A 17,826-nucleotide genomic window follows, 5' to 3' on the forward strand; every position below is an offset into this window, starting at 1 on the left:
TTGGAGGTTTAAGTAGATTACAAGCGAGTACCTCTGCATATGTGTGTCTATGTGTTTGTTCCTTAGTGTCAGTAATGAGTGTTTTGGATGCAACACTGACAACCTGCTTTGCATTTTTCATTTGTTTAGGTGAGAGTTTGTCTCCAATATCTTTGTGTATCTACATCTCTTACTCAGTGTGTCTGTTCTAAAATTAAATGGTTGTCAGTGAACATGAGGCAGTTACTACTCTGCTTCACAATGCCCATGTTCACCAGGCCAGAAACAGAGATGACAGGGAAGTGCCTATCCATTATACCAGATCCTTAATGGATGAGAAGGAGTAGGAGCGAGTCACATGAAGGTCTAAGTGAGAGTGTTTAGTAGAATACTATTAGATGACCTGCATTAGTGCTGCCTTCTGTGCAAACTGGCTGCTCTTCTAGCAGCTATGACTAGTGTGAGACTGCGTATATACAAGGCATGAGTAACTGCTGCTTTTATACCAGAAGGTTGAAAGACTTTTACACAGTTAAGGCCTCAGGCCAATCAGATAAACACACAATAAGCCTTCAACCAGCATTTCCCCATCTCAGATGGGTTGAATCACCCCTCTGCTCCCACCGGAGTGCAGAAAAAATCCTCTTAATGTAAAACAAACTGGTTTCGAGCTCAAGTGCAGTAACAAATGCTTTACAACAAAAGGCAGAACTCCTGGAGTATGAGGAATCCTTGGAAATAAGTTCACAAACGATGAAAAATGTTCACAAATTTAAAAAACAAAGTGTGCAAACATAGAACTCATACAAACACAGAAAAACTTCAAAATTTTGAAATATTTTGGGAAAACTCAGGAGAACTTTGCAGTATCAGATGAGGTTGGGGAATATCAGAATAATTTAAAAATGTCTTAAGGGCAGTACAGTAACAAACAACGGAGTTTCTTTAACAAGTGCAGGCTGAAAAACAGTGATAAATGCAACAAAATGAATAAATGGAGCACAGAAGTGTTACATAGCATTGAGATAGTTAAAGCAAGTAAAAAAATACTTATCAGCTTTGTAGGTCCACAGGTGGTTTTAGAAGCAGTCCAAGGTCTTGTAGTCATAGGTGTCCAAGCCAAGCATAGGGAAGCTCCTGTACCATTTGACCAAACACCTCAAAAACCTCAGTCAACACCTGCTCCCTAACAACTCTGAAATTTGAATCTGAAGTTTGGAATGTACCATTCTGCTCCTAGCAAGTTCAGATCTTCATGATTATTGCCCTTTTCTTCCTACCCCCCCTTTATTCTCTCCTCCAGTCCTAATGTTCTGCTTTCTTGTGTCTAGTGGATGATGTACTGGATCAATCCACAAGCTGTTCATTTCCTCCTCTACATTAATTGCTAGGGCACTTGACCTGGATTCTTATCCTGACTGTAACCTTCCCCATTCCTGGTTTAGTGTTCCTCATCGTCCTCACTGATCTCATATCTGAGTCTTCCTTTACGTAGATTGTTACTCTATCCCTTTTCTCATTTCTCTGTCATTTCTGAACATCCTGCACCCAGGCCACCTATATATCCCACCCTGTTGTCATTGACCTGCATTACTGTGATGTCTGTAATGGCCACCCCTTCCCCTGCATCACTGCTTGTAGCTACCCCATCTTCCTACCCTGCTTCTTTTCACTGCAGAGTAGGGCTAACTATGGTATGAGTTACTGTTGACTGTTCTGCTGTGTTCTCCATCTATTTTTATTTTTTTGTCTATAGCCTAAACACCTACACCTCTCTTTTGCATCTTTCACTGTCCTTCCTTACTTCTGCCTTTGTTTGAAGGTAGGATCATTGAGGTGTACTTTTCCAACCCAACACTAATCAATGCTGTCCATTGTTAAGGCTTTTATGTCTTTTAGCTACCCTCCCTCCAAATCATTTTGCTAGTCGTAAGCCTTTCTACTTTGTCCTCTCCCACAACCAGACATTTATATTCCCTTATACAGTGTTGACAGGCTGTTGGCAGTGGCAACACTTATAAGGGAATTAATCTAATCCTATCTGTTGGCCCAGTGTTCCTCACAACAAAATTCTGGAGATTACACTTGCAGGAAGAAATCATACTATGGTCAGAAAGACACTGTCCAAGGCTTTGAGGCACATGTCATCCTGCATTCTATTGATTTTTCCAGCAAGACTGCACACAAGAAAACCTCAGTGTAGATTAAAGAAATATATGGACACAGGCTTAATTGCTGTTGTTGAATTCAATGAGAAAATAATTTTGATGTCAGAAGCCACCCATTTTACAAATGGATGAGAGAGCCCAATTCAGAAATATGTCAATACAAGGGATACTGGCTTTAAAAGGAAATATCCCCTCAAGTCAAAGTTAAAAAAAAAAAAAAAAGGATGTGAGCATTCACAAGAGCTCTGGAGGTATTTCAATGCAAATATTCATCCATGTCCCATCCAGATCAGCACAGTTAATGCTACTGAGATATATGCAACCAAACAGGGAAATACAACTTCCCAATTTTGTATTAACATGACACTTGACAAGACAGTACAACTTATTCCTTACAGGACTTTGTCTTCTAGGACTGTCAGTAGTCTTTGGTTCATGACTTACAACTGAATTCTTTGGTCTTCCATTAAATTGCAGATATTTGTGTCATACCAGAAATGGGTCTTTGCTGCACATCTGAATGCTCAAGTTCCTGGGTTCTCTCCTCTAGACCATCATCCAAACACTTGGAAAATGGACAACTCATTTCTTTATGAACAAAAATCTGACATATACCTTTCCTACAGAAAGTGAATCAAGGCAAAATAAGATGATTCTAGTAGGATCGGTATGTCCAAGACAGCTATGGTTTTGTCCATATTACTGTAAGGTACTGGTAAAGAAATTTCCTTTCAGGTGTTTTTGAGTTTCCTTTACAATCAAAGTATCTTTTTATGGCTTCCTTATGGATTATCCCTGTCCTACAATGCTTAGGGTGGACAAAACTACATCATAAGTAGACATGGACATACTACTTCTCTTGAACCAGTTCTGTTATTCAGTGGCATACTTCTTATGCAGTACATGGAGCACACTGAGTATGCTCTGAAATCAAGAAAAAGACAAACTTATTATGCACTTCTTTCAGCTATTATGCTGTAGCCACATTCTTAAGCATATATAGCATCGACTACAGAACAACACTGGAAATAACCGCTTTAAAAGATAAGGATCTCTTTCTGCCACATGCCAAAACAAAAATGGTAGACTGAAGTGTTTATTATCTTTTTAAAGATGTTAGTCCAAGAGAGTAAGGTCAGGAATAGGAAACTGGATGGAGTAATGGAAGCTTGATGGGTAGAGTTAATGGGTTACAGAGGCTAGCAGAATAGACTGAGGTAGAGTAGGATAAGGGAATTAAAAGTGGAAATGAGGTAGAGCCAGATAGAGATAAATGAGAAACAGAAATAATTAATGGAGCATAAATAAAATAGAAGGCCAAATGGAAAAAAATAAGGGAAATTGGAGGAGTTAGAAAAGTTGCATATAGAAGTGAAAGAGGAGAAGATGGGGAGATGGAAAAATAAAGGGTAAATTGATACGAAGTTGGTGGTATTCACACTTAAGGATGTGAAGAAAGCTGTATAGGTGGCAGGAATGGAGAGGGAGGAAAGTAAAAAGGTTGCCCAGAATAAAGAGATGAGAGGAAGGCATAAACCTTTATGAAAAGCTTTATAATAGAAAAAAATGAAAGGGTGGGGAGCACTGTTGTTTGAGTAATGGGAAAGACTAGAGTTGAGAGAGGAAGGTATGGAAAGGATGTTCAAAGTGGTTAGTTCAGGAGGGATTGAGGTAACAGGCATGTGACAAAAAGGGAAAGCAGGAATTTTGATGGTTTCCCAATTGACTTTTATAAGCTAGTAGGGGTGCAGATGGGAGAATTTATGGCAAGTCTGTTTAGACTACCTACCCTATCTTCTCCTATTCTGTTAAAGTCTGTGTAGCAGGAAGAGATGGTAGTGTTGTATAAAGGAAAAGGAAGAAGATATAACAAACTACAGCTCAATTTCATTAAGTAATAGTAATGCCAGAATATATGCAGCTAGATTAGTTACTCTTTTACTAAAAGTGGTCAGGGATTCTATGGTGGGTTTTGTGAAGGATAGATCATCCACAGATAACTGGAATTTGTTATTGAATTGTGTGAGTTAGTGCAAGAAGAAAGTGATGAGGGAAGCAGAAGTGGAGCTTGTGAATCTATAGAAGACTCTTCAGTAAACTGGAAATTTATTTTAACTGGAGAGCAACTCTTGGGGATTGGAAATACTGTGCAAAATATCATTGTTTTATGTAGGGAACAAAATGTTCAAATTAGGGTAAATAGGAGAGTTTAGAGTAAGATGAATTTAGGAAGAGGCATGTGACAAGGATGATTATTTCCTGGGATATCTATTCAAGTTATGCACAAGTTCATCCAAAGGATAAGTAAGGTGAAAGACAGCAGGGGAGTTAAGGGGAAAAAGAGTAGTATAAATCAGTTTGCTGATAATTGTATGTTATAGAAAAGATATAAAAGAAATGTTGACTGAAGTGCTAAAGCTTTTTGAGGAGTTCAGAACAGAATCAGGTTTAGAGCACCATCCCAAGAAATCCTTAGTTATAGGGGTAGGGAAGGAATTTAACTCTCAAGTACCTCACCTCTTTTATGACTATGGCAAGCTTAAAGTCCAGAAGGTTTACTGTGGTCAAAGAAAGGAGAGAGGTACTTGGGAGTTAAAGTAAACCCTACAGTAGGAGAGATAAGGAGAGAGAATGAGAAGAATGGCAGGATATGGTAAAATGTATGTTGGGTAAGTGGACAGGCAGGGTGAATATGATGAGTGTGAGGTCACAGGTAATTAATGTGTTGATACTACTGTTAGCAATCTGTTTATTAAAATGTGTGCTGGTAAAGCCTTTGGCACTATGGTTAGGGGAGATTCAGAAGCTATGTGGTTTGTTTGGGGATTGAAAAGAAGTAGAATCGGGAAGGAAAGAATGAAAGATGAAGGCCAAGTTTAGGAGGTATGCAATGGCAGTAAATGTAGTGCAGATATTGATGGGTATAGAAAATGAGAGGGTTAGATGAAAAAATGTGTGAGGATAATCATAAGAAGAGGGGAAAGAACATATTTAGTGAGCTAAAGCAATAAAGATAGACCTGAAGAATTTGAAAAAGATAAGAATTAGGTATGTAATAACTGAACAGCAGCAACAAGTGTTTATGAAAGTGTTTGGAAAAGGGGAAGAGAAAGAATTAAGATATATGAAAGGTTTTGTAAGAGAAGAGTTAAAAGGGACAGTTTAAGACATTTGAACAAATCGGGGTGGGGGGGGATTGGCCGGTGAATGGAGAAGTGGTCAAGAGGATATTTGGGGGAGATGAAGAGAATATAGTAGATGGAGAGGAGAAGTCAGGAGGAGAAAGGTGCATTTAAGAGAAAGGAATGATATACCTAAGGACCTGGGGATCTAAGAGATAGAGAGATCTAGAAATATTACTGGTTTTGGTAAATTGAGGGAGAGGTGGATTAAAAAAGAAAGTGAGGTGTGGGCAAATAACAAATGTAATGAGGCTTACGAAATGGTGAAAGATTTAAAAGTATCAGGATCTACCTAGGTAGTACAGGACTCCAAAAAGGTTAGAAGATGAAGGTACGTGGCAGAATCCAGAGAGGTGGAGGTGTGGTAAAACAGAGGTAGATAATATATGTGGTGGGTTTGAAAAATGGCACAAAAAGAATGGCAGAATATGAAAGAGTCATGGAGTATGTTTTGCAGTAAGGAAGCCAAGGTGGGAAGGTTAGTATGTTTGTCTGAAATCAAAGAAAGGCAGAAGGTCAAAAGAACAGAAGAAAGGAGAGAAATGTTTAGAATGGGAGGCTGGCTGAAAGGTAAAATTGCTAAGGCATGGAAGTCTGGAGATACTGGCCAGAGTACAGGTGTAGAAGACGTGACAATGGATTAGGCAGGTAGCAGGAAGGGAGAGTTGCACAAGCTAGGTTAAAAGGTTGAAACAGACATGGGCTGTAGTATGATCAGGAGGGAAGAGTAGTTGGAAAAGAGAGATGCGAAGGAAGAGTGTAATAATATCAAGGATGGGATGAAGTCCATGGAAATGTGCCCAATAGAAAAATAGATAAAATATTGGTGTGAGATGGGGTGTGTATGTGATGTTTCGGACAAATTGTTTGAAATATATAACATAATATCAACTTGAATAACTGGCTATTTATTTTGAAATAAGAATGGGTTAAATTTATGTCCATCTCAATGCTGATTTGTGCAATTTTAAATTAAAAGCATTTAAAGAGAAAAAATCAAATCCGTTAGTCCATCAATGCTTCATTTAGTTTGCCTGCTCTGTTTTTCACTGCAAACCTGTGAAAGCTGTGAATTTTACACACCTACACTGGTTTTTTGCTCTGAAACTAATACTACATTGGATAAGTGGAAGGTCTATGTACTACAAGGAATTTTGATCATGTTTCTCTGATCAATCCTTGTTAGATGTTCTCAGCATGGATGTCAGGATTAACCTCTTGACCTTCACTTTACTCCACTCTGTTCTTGAGGTGAATTTCATGTCAGGATTAACCTCTTGACCTTCACTTTACTCCACTCTGTTCTTGAGGTGAATTTCATGACATCCATATCTTGCACACAGGTTGACTGACTGGAAACTCAGTCATACTCTTTGAGTCCTGAAATCTACATGCATTCCTTCTAGAGAGCCATTACGTAGTTGGTGGCACCCGCTAGGCTGAGCTATGATAAGGCTGGCAAAAGCCATCAGATGGACTCAAGACTGATGTCAGTACAGGAATTCTCTTGCTCCTTTTAGTACATAGGAAGGCACCTCTTGTGAGCAATTATAAATTTGCTACTTAGAAAAATGTGCATGCTCATTACAGTTTAAATGGCAATTCAGACTGCGTTCTAGGCTTAGTATTGCAGAACTTTGGAGTTTACACTTAGATCGTTACATCTTCAAGGCTTTAGTAACTCAGTCATTAAAATCAGTTGAATATCTTCAAATTTTTGAAAGAAAATAACTTCCTTACTATTTTTTTTCTTAAACGTCTTTTACATGATACTGCCTTTTCTTTGTAAGATCTAAGTAAAAAAGGACACTGAGTCATGCTCACTTAAATTTCATTATGAGCCAATACTATTCTGGAATTCCTTGTCATTTTCTTATTGAGGTGAGCATTAAAAACGACCAGATATACCCTCTTGAAATTAATCTTACAAAAGGTTATTCACTGTGAAAATTTAATTAAATACATTGATCTGATGTCATTTTTCATTTTATCCTTGACAAATGGGTTCAGTTCTGATATCGGAACCGACTCAGCCGTTACTATAGCTTGCTCTGACCAAAAACTCTCGAGCTTCACCTTTACCCATAATCCCTTATTTACATTAGGTCTTTTTTGCTGCTTTTTCCAGACAGACTTATTCACCAGAGTTGTCGAGCTTAGTTTGTTTTTTGGATAGTTTACTTCATATTCTTTCAAGTTTCAGTTTCATCCTTTTTTCTGTGGTTATTTCCTTATTTTAAACCTTTTGCTGTTCCTCTACCCTTCAATTAGTGATCACTGTCCCCTTTCCGTACACTCCAGTGTATTCTCCACTATCACTGATAGCCCTCTTCCGTACACACCAGTGTACTCTTTCACTATCATCAATGATAGTTTCTTTTTTTTTCTTCTGTCCTCCCCCCCTCCCCCTTAATATGCAAGAAGAAGAAAAAAAAATAGCCTACTTTTCTCTCTAGATTTTTTTCTTGTTTTTTTTTATCTCCCTTTCGTGTGAGTCTGGTGTGTGTCCTTTCCATCCACCTTTTTGTTATGGCTGAGAAAACTTAGGCCCGTTCTAGCTTAAAAAAAAATGCAAGAAGTGTGACCATAACATCACTCTATTGGATTTATATCTGTGATGTGTTAATTGTTTGGGTCCTGCACATTTACAGGGAGATTGCAGTATGTGCGATGGCTTTAGCCACAGAGCTCTTGTTGAGAGAAAAAACAAGTTAATATTGAAATGTTTGATTCCTTTCACCTTTGGAAAGGCCGTATCTGCTCAAGACAAGAGCAAAATGGATATTTCTTCCCCTTCCTCATCAACCCGTTTGGAGAAGGGCAAAAAGAGGAGTTTCAGTACCCCACCGTCTCTGCAGGCACTGACATCTAAGAAGCATAGCTCCTCGGTTCCTAAAAGTTCCTCAGAACTGATGGACTCCAGCTCTCTCTAAGACTTCGGTACTGGGAAATCTCTGGCATCGACCACAATTCCTGTGTCAAAACCTGTGACGCCAAAGTTGCAGACAATGACTATAGTGCAAAAGGAAGTTTTACCCAGAACTAGTTATTCCCCCATCTATTGATCCTTTTGTGGGTGAGTTACTCAAAGTTTTTCTTAAAGACCTGAATTACCCTCTGTAATGCCAGTCTCTTCCACCAAAAGCCTTACAGAACTGGACGTGGAGAGACTGGTGAATTAACTTTTGTAGACATGAGGTTTTATATGACCCCCTTCGGCTCCGGCCCCTATGGGCCCAGGAGCGTAACTTTCGTTCACTCCTTTAACCACTCCTCCTCCGACCTCCTCTGAGGCATCAGAGTTTACAACTCCTAGTGGTCCTGTGCTGATAGTATCGATTCCGGAAATCTCTCTTGCTTTGGAACCGGTTATTGCCCTGCGTTCTTCGGTTCTTTCACATCCAGTGATTTCCCAGAGCCATATCCTTCCTGTCAGCGCCAAGGTATAGGAGTTGACTCCAATTTTTTTAAGCCATCCTTGGACCTTGGAACATCAGCATGGTTCAGTTCAGCTCCAGCTTCTGTCTCGGGGGCTTCTTCTTCGAAGCAGGACGTGACCACAGTTCCAAGACAATCTATCTCGGTTCTGTGCTCCCTTCCCTCTTCATGGGTGGGGCAGCCTTCGAGGCAATGGAGAGAGCCTTGTCTCTTTTAGTGACTCAGTCAACCCCTTCCTCCTCGGAGCAGATACTTTTCTCATGCCCAGCTATTCTACCTGTCTCTCCACTGGGACAGCAAGTACCAAAACCTCAGGAATCTCAGATACAGATTCTGTCATCTTCTGATATCTCTCCAAACTATCACCCTGACAAGGTTCCTCAGAAGAAATGCAAGAGGAAGCACTTGGATTCCCCACAGGAATCGGTCACAGAAGACACTGATTTTGATGAAGGCAAGGGGTCTGCAACGTCACCCACTGATGATGTCTCCTATGGAAACATCCTAGAAATTTTGAAATAGAGGGGTGACTGGAAATCCCCAAAACTTTTTCTTGGAGGAATCAGTTGATTTCTCAGCAGGCGTGGAAGCCTCCAGGCACCATTGAACCCATCCCCAAGAGACTGGGCAAAGTTTTATCTGCACCTGAGGACAACAGTTCTGGGCTAAGGTTTAGCATAGATGCCATGGTAGTAGCAGCCCCCACGGAAAAGGAACCTGCTGAGGAGAGTTCATCTATCCAGCCACCCAACAGAGAGTCTCGGGTGATAGGTTTGGGAAGCGGGTTTACGCTTCATCAACCTTTGCCTTAAGTTCTTTGAAATTCTTGGCACATTTTACTAGACTTCAATGGGATCTGATCAAGGAGTTGTTGGATACCCTGGTGAGAGCTGTTACTAAGGGAGTTCAAGAAAAGGTTGCTTCACAGTTGGCCACCCTGGATTCTGTGTCAAACTCATTCATGAGGCTTATTGCACTTGCAGCCGAAGGGACCACCAGAGCGGCAGGTTCTGGTGTAGCCTTAAGGGTCATGCCTGATTGTGCCGGTGTGACTTTGCGGAACATTTTAAGTCTTCATTTTTCCAGGACACATGTGATGCCATTTCTCCCAGGGGCAAAGGGGGGAACCTACAATGGAAAACACCATACATGAGGCAAAAGTGGTCCACAGAACCACGGCTTCAGGGACTCCTTCCCGAGTAAGCCCTTTCAATATTCCTGAAAGGAGGCCCGGTTGCCTTCCTCTGGAGGCAATCTAGGTACGCTTATCCTTGCACCAAAATGCCTGGCTAAATATAACAACAGATTCTTGGGTGCAATGGATTATTTCCAGAGGTTATACCATACCCTTTTCCCTTCTTTCCCCCGTATGCAAAAAAAAATCCCCTATGTTCTACCCTGTCAGAGGGAACCAGCAGTTCTAGAAATTCAAAAACTGCTAGACAAGAGAGTCATCCAAGAAGATCCATCAAGATTATTTTTAGTGCCAAAAAAGACAAGGGGACTGGTGACCAATTTTGGATCTCAGTGTATTAAACAAATCAGTTCGACAAACAAAATTCTGAATGGTCACGGTACAGTCCAGTCTTTCATTTTTAGGAAAGGATGACTGAATGCATACTACCACATAAAAATGGTCAAGTGCTCCAGAAGGTTCCTCTGCTTCTGGCTGGGAGCCAGTCATTACCAATTCAGGGCACTGCCCTTTGGTCTCACCACACCCGCCAGGGTGTTCACCAAATGTATGGCAGTAGTAGCAGCTCACTTGAGACTGCAAGGATTCAGGGTGTTTCCGTATTTGGACAACTGGCTCATTACCGCTCTGACCAGGCACCAGTTGTTAGAGACAAGGGATTACGTTCTCATCACCTGTGCATACCTAGGAATAACTATAAATCACAAAAAATCTCAGCTGTCTCCAGCTCAGAGTTTAGAGTTTATAGGGGCAGTGCTGAATTTGACAACAACCATAACATCCCTTCCCCCAGCTTCAAAAAATAATTTGCAGAAAGAAGGTAACCGCTCACCTAATTTTACAGGCCGACAATAACTCTAGTTCCCCTAGCCAGTTATCATATGAGAATTTTACAATGGCTGCTGGCATCTCAATGGTCTATGCTTTACCAACCCATGTCAGACACGATTCTGATCACTAATCACTGCAGAAAAGATCTAGCTTGGTGGATTCACTCCAAAGAAATTCTTCTGGGCCACCCCTTCATCCTTCCACAACCCAAGGTCATAGTAACCACAGACACCTCCCAGATGGGGTGGGGGGGCACTTTCTGGGTAAGACTGTCCAGGACACTTGATTCCCCTTAGAGGCCAACTTGCATATCAGTGCTCTGGAACTAAGAGCAGTGCTTTTAGCATTGCAGACCTTTCAAACAGCTCTTCTTGTGGGAACAATTGCAATTCAGACAGACAGTATGTCAGTAGTCTGGTATATCAACAAACAGGGAGGAACCAAATCTTACCCCCTTTGTCGAGAAGCACTCGGAGTGTGGCAGTGGGCGATCCCTTCCAATCACTTTCTGATAGAAATGCACATTCCAAGGAGTTGCGATGTGATAGCAGACAAACTGAGCAGATGCATTCTCCAGCCACACGAGTGGTTTCTCAATCCAGAAGTGCCGGAAAAGATTTTCCATCAATGGGGCCAGCCTTGCTGTGACTTGTTCAACTTTCCCCTAAACAACAAGTGCAGCAACTACTTTACCCTGATTTCCCCTCCGAGGAAGTCACCCATGAGATGCTGTTCTCCACACTTAGCCCCTCCGGACTCCCATATGCCTTTCCTCCAGATACCTCTAATTCCAAACTTCTTACAGAAAGCACTCAGGTTGATGAGCAAAGTAATCCTCATTGCTCCATTTTGGCCTCGACAGATCTGGTTCACCTTTGTTTGGCCTTAACTAATTCAAAGACCTTGAACTCTGGACCCAGCTCCAGACCTTCTGTCCCATCTAGATGGACTAGTCTACCCAGGCATTCTGAACCTCAGGCTGACAGCATGATTCCTCCAGTTCAACTAGTTGCCAGGCTCTTAACCTTTCTTCCCCAGTGTGTCATATTCTCCTAGCTTCTCATAAGCTTTCCACCCGGAAACTATATACTAGTAAATGGAAGAGATTTACCATCTGGGCTTGTGAAAGGGATATTGACCCATTTTCTGCTTTTACTGATAATATTTTAGATTTCTTAGCCTCTCTTTTCAATGCAGGAGCTTCACCTTCTGCCATCAGAATATAACTAGCGGCAATTTCAAATTTTCATGATGGCTTGGAAGACATTCCTTGGCTTCTCATAGACTTTGTAAGTCATTTCTAAAAGGGACACTTTTGCTGAAACCTCCCTTCAAAGATCCTACTCCATCTTGCGACCTAAACCTAGTGTTGCAAATCATTGTACGTTCTCCCTTCAAACCATCTGTAGACTGTGATCTAAAGTACTTGTCATGGAAAACATTATTTTTGGTGGTAATAACCTCTGCAAGAAGAATTTCAGAAATTCAGGCCTTATCATGTAAACCACCTTATCTGATTTTTCACAGAGACAGAGTTTTTTTACGAACAAATCCTACCTTTCTTCCTAAAGTAGTGTCTGAGTCTAATATCAATCAAACTATTAATTTGCCAGTATTCTTTCCAAACTTTTTGAACAGAGGTAAATACTGTTTATATTTGCTAGATGTTCACAGACAATTACTCTCTTATCTTCATGGGCTAAGGACATGAGAAAATCTGACCAACCATTTGTCTCCTTTTCAAGTGCTAGTTTTGGTAAACCAGTCATCAAGGCCACCTTAGCCAGATGGCTCAATGATTGCATTTCCTTTATTTATGTCAAAAAAGAAAATTGCCTTCCCTAGACCTGTGAAGGCACATTCTACAAGATCAGTTGCCACTTCAACAGTTTTCCAGTCTAGAGCTTCCATGAATGGTATACGTGCAGCAACTACTTGGACTTCTCCCCATAGCTTTATTACTCATTACAAATTGGATTTGATCTCTATGGGAAGAGCATCCTTTAGTTCAGTGGTGCTCAGGAATGTCCTTCCATGAGTCCTCCCAAGGTCTAAGGTAGCTGGAGACTCTGCCCATAAGTCAAGGATAAAATGAAAATCGACAACATCAGATAAAGAAGTTCTGTACTTACCATAACGTTCCATCTGTGTTGTCCATTTTCATGTATCCTTGACTCCCCTCACTCCATCCCCCAGCCTTTGAAGACTCTTTGGTGGAACGGATAATATTAGATCTTATGGTAATCTTTGCGGCATAGCAGATATGGCTTTCATTGAAGCTTCTGCATCTGTCACTCTATATCTAATTTGCAAACTTGATCTAAGGTAAATGAAAGAGAGAGGGGGGATTATGGGTAGAGGTGAAGCTTGATAATTTTTGGTCAGTGCTAGCTCTAGTAACAGCTGAGTTGGCTCCAGTATCAGAACCAAACCCATATGTTAAGGAAAAATGAAAATGGGCAACACAGATGGAGTGTTATGTTAAGTACATAACTTCCTTTTTTCTTTCTTTTTTTACATTACCTGTGCAGACTGAATAACTAGCAAAAATGAACTGGCTCACTAGATTGTTTTTCATGCTTTTTTTTGTTTCCAATTGAAATTTCAGACATTGTCAGAAAAGTCTCTGGAACTAGACAGGTTACGAAATGAATGGACAGTGCAGACAACAGCGTTTACAAACAAGTATTCAGAGGAACTGACATCAGAAAGGGAAAAGTCGCTTCAGGTAGGAAACTAATTCACTGAACTTTCAAATTATGCAAATGTTAAATCATTGTGCACGTTTAGAAACACATTGTTAGAAGTCTATAAGCCAGATAATTTAGTTGTACTAGTGCTTATTACATACTGAAAGAGAAAAAACTTTCTTGGTGAGATAGTCACCCCGCTTAACAGCACTGAGAAAGTTGTTGCAATGGGTTCTCTCAGGTTGATCCAAGACACTGGTGTAGGGGGTGTGTGCATTTCCTTAAGGGTTAATTGCTTGCTGCCTAGAGTGTTGAGGTTTTTATCCCTGAGAGGTTTAATTTCATAGCAGATTTTCCTCCTCCTGCTTTGTCTTTATGGATTTACATAAATGCGTTGTACAGTTCTGGCATGCATATTTACCACACTGCCTAACATTAATTAAAGTTGCATGGTACAGTAGGTAAACTTCCTGCTTGTCTTTTATGACATCTATTACTTTGCACTCATTTCTCTGATAAAAAGGCTCTGCTCATATTCTTATTGCCCAACATACTCCAGCACTCATTCTACCAGAATATTGGCAAAACATGCTAGTTATATTGAGTAGTATAGTGTAGTATAGTGTAGAATAATACAATACTATCTTTTCTAGCCAGGCAGTGTACTTTGCAGGTGCTTCTTTGTCTAGTCCTTTAACCAAATATGGGAATTATTTCTAAATTACTCCTCCTGTGACTTGTGGGTGCTATACCATATTTTCTGCAGTTTCCTAGCAATATCTTAATATTTCAGTTGCATTTTTTATTTGTGTTCATTCATTATGCTATATTATAGAAATGTCACCTGGCTTTAAACTAGTAATTCCTTCTGCAGTCATATTCTTACAAGTTTAGACTTGCTTCTATTAGTCAATAAATGAACACATTGCAGCATCCATTGTAATCAACACACACACTCTCTGCTGGAATAAATACTAAGTAACTCACCACAAAAATATAAATAAAAAGTTTGTCTTCCCTAACCCATTTAATGACTCTGCCCTATTAACTCTTCTGGTCCTCAGAATATAGCTAGCCTCTTTCAGTAGTCATCACAGCAGATGTTTTCACCCATGAAAAGACACCACCGACTCGGTCATAGTACATGCTGGTGTGAATGACCTGAGACGTACCTCCCTCGACTACATGAAAAGAGACATAAAGGAGCTCTCCGATCACGTAGCCCAGGCCAGTATGACCCTGACCTTGAGCAGCATCTTACCCTCACCTAGAATGATGCTGCAGTATAAATACAAAATGATCGATTTTAACAATTGGCTAAAATTATGGTGTCATTCAAAGGGGATCCAGTGCCTGTCAGCCTGGGATGACATGCTTGACAAGCCACGTTGCTTCGCAAGGGACGGCTTGCACCTGTCACCCTTGGGCTTTCGGATACTGACAAAGGCTCTTGCCACCCCCATAGTGTCTTTTTTAGGCAAGGCTCAAAAGACAAACCCACCTCCTTAGAAAACACAAAGAACAAGAAACTAAGGGTAATGCTGCTAAACGCCAGAAGTCTAAACCTCAAAATGCACACACTCGAATCTCTCCTCAGTATGGAGAACATCGATATCTGTGCAGTGACAGAAACCTGGTTCAAGGCTCCAGACAGCACCCCAGCACTACCAGGTTATACCTCATACCATGCTTTTCGGCCCCAAAACTCGGACCGACCCACCAAAGGAGGGGGAGTATCCATATTTATCAAGGATACCCACACCTCCAGGTTAGTGGCGTTGCACGAAGCATCAGAAACCATCCATGTGCAACTAACAGTGGGCAAAACTGCCTTTCAGTTTATAGCATGCTACAGTCCACCGTCTCAAAATCAGGAATCCCACTTGGCTTTCCTGAAAACATTGGAGAACATGAAGATCTCTCCAAACACCATTATACTGGGTGACTTCAACTACCCAAACATTGACTGGGAGCATTACTCAAGCCCCAGCACCCTAGCCCAAAGGTTCCTGGAATTTATAAACTCAAATGCTATGGAACAACTAGTCAAAACTCCCACAAGAGGGGAAAACATACTTGACCTGATCATCACCAACATGGGGACCCTATGCTCCACACCAGAAGTATTCCCCTCATTGGTAAGATCAGACCATAAATTAATTTCACTGGATATCCACAACCCGACCCCACTCCCAGCCCAGAAAACCACAGTGAAAAACTTCTCAAAAGTGAACTTCACACTTCTCAAATCCAAGGTGGAATCCTTCAAGGCCCCAGGGCCAGTGGAAACTATGGCCCAAACCACAGAATCCTATATAAACGCATTCTATGGACACCTCCAGGAATGCATGGATCATGCTATCCCAAACAAAACCAAAACCCATGCGTCCAGTCTGGTGGACCCCAGCCATAAATAAGTTGTACAACAGAAGGAGGAAGCTACTACATGATAGAGCAAAATCCCTAAAAGGGAAGGCATCTCTGATCAGTACTAGCAAAAAATTATGATCCCTCATAAAATCCTCCAAGGCCAGCTTCAAGAGAAAAATTGCACAGGACACTAAAGACAATCACAAGGCTTTCTTTAGCTATGTTAGGAACCTGGGATGAAACTCCCAGATATGCTCAGAGTTGATTATAAATGACAAAAAATTTTCCCCCCTCCCCCCCCCCAAAGAGCAAATATCAATCCCAGTAGAGTGCAGCCTCCCTAACATCTCAGATGCTCAGGTGAAGGCCGCCCTCTCCAAGGCAAAAAACACTGCTTCAATGAGACCAGACTGTGTCCCGGGTTGCGTCCTACATATGAACTCCAAGAAGAACTAAACCCTCACGTAAAACTGCTGTACAATCTCAGCCTCACTACGGGATATGTACCCAAAGAATGGCGTACAGCAACAGTGGTTCCACTCCACAAAGGTGGCTCCTCAACGGACCCATCATCCCATAAGCCTGACTAGCCTTATCTGTAAGGCCATGGAGAGGATCATCATAGAACTCATAAACAAAGACATTGGGGACCTACAGACACTGGATCCTACTCAGTTCCGCTTTGTCAAGGGCAGATCCTGCCTCTTGAACCTGGTCGACTTCTTCGAAACAGTCACCAAGGCCATAGATGAAGGGAAGGTAGTCCACACAGCCTATTTGGACCTCGCAAAGGCATTTGACACAATACCCCACTCGGGCATCATAGATAAGCTATCCAGCTTAAACATAAACCCCTATGTTACACGATGGATTGCTAACTGGCTCAAAGACAGAACACAGAGTCAGAATTGCCGGAGTCATGTCAGACTCGAAACCAGTTACAAGTGGTGTCCCACAAGGCTTGGTCCTGGGACCTCTCTTGTTCGGCATATACTTTTCCGAGGTACAGGCCAGCATTGGAGGACTATGGCTGACCAAGTTCGCAGATGACTGCAAACTGGGCGCCATAATTGACTCTCTAGCTGACACGAACATCCTTCAAAAAGGTCTCACAAAGATGGATAACTGGTGCCAGAGCCATGGCCTAAAGCTAAATGCCAAGAAGTGTATAGTCAAACCCTTTAGCAAAAACAAAGTGCCCACCAATTACCACATAGATGGTAACCCATTAAATACAGAAGAAGTAATTAGGGATCTGGGGACCCAAGTTGATAGCAATCTCTCCTTCGACAACCACATTGCCAAAGTGGTTAGAAAGACCTTCTACATACCCCACCTTATCACAAAAGGATTCACATCTAGATCAAGGGAGGTAATAGTGCCCCTTTATTCATCCCTCATCAGGCCCATCATAGAATACAATGCCCCTTTTGGGATGTACCTTACCCGACACCTGCAGCAGCTAGAAAGACCCCAAAAGTACCTCACAAAGAGGATCAAGGGACTCAAACAGATGCCATATGTTGCCAGGTTAAAGAAACTCCAGCTTTACTCAGTCGCATACCGCCTACTTCGAGGCGATCTTTGCCTGACATACAAAGCTATGTCCAGCCCAGAATTAATGGGCATGCTCCACCTCAGAAAAATCTAAATCCCTTAGAACCACGCACTCGAGGGACTTGAACCTCAGCACATAAATAAATAGAACTTGCTGTAGGGACAGATTCATAACCCAAAGGCTCCCTTCGCTTTGGAATAGAATCCCGGTCCATGTTAGGCAGAGCACTTCACTGACTCTCTTCAAGAGGAATCTTGATGAGTGGATTGGAGATCGTAGGTTTACCCCAGGGATTACTTCTGTGTCACTACTAGACAGAGGCACAGTAAACTAACCTTAAAAAAGGGCACAGCAAACTCAAATCTAAGGGTGGCAAAAGCCAAACACACTTGGGCTAGGCTTATAAATGCCCCAG

At 41.4% G+C, this 17,826-nt stretch overlaps 1 protein-coding gene across 1 annotated transcript in view; it reads left to right on the forward strand.

The window, feature by feature from the left end:
• SASS6 (SAS-6 centriolar assembly protein) overlaps positions 1 to 17,826 on the forward strand; it is a 1,319,564-nt gene that overhangs the window by 664,312 nt on the left and 637,426 nt on the right. Inside the window, exon 7 of the mRNA XM_044085777.1 lies at positions 13,402 to 13,521. Coding sequence (XP_043941712.1) covers positions 13,402 to 13,521 — 120 coding nt within the window. The remainder of the gene's footprint in view (positions 1 to 13,401; positions 13,522 to 17,826) is intronic.

Source organism: Protopterus annectens, chromosome 10.part0 (assembly GCF_019279795.1).
Source record: "Protopterus annectens isolate FY-2018-M chromosome 10.part0, PAN1.0, whole genome shotgun sequence".
NCBI lineage: Eukaryota > Metazoa > Chordata > Ceratodontiformes > Protopteridae > Protopterus > Protopterus annectens.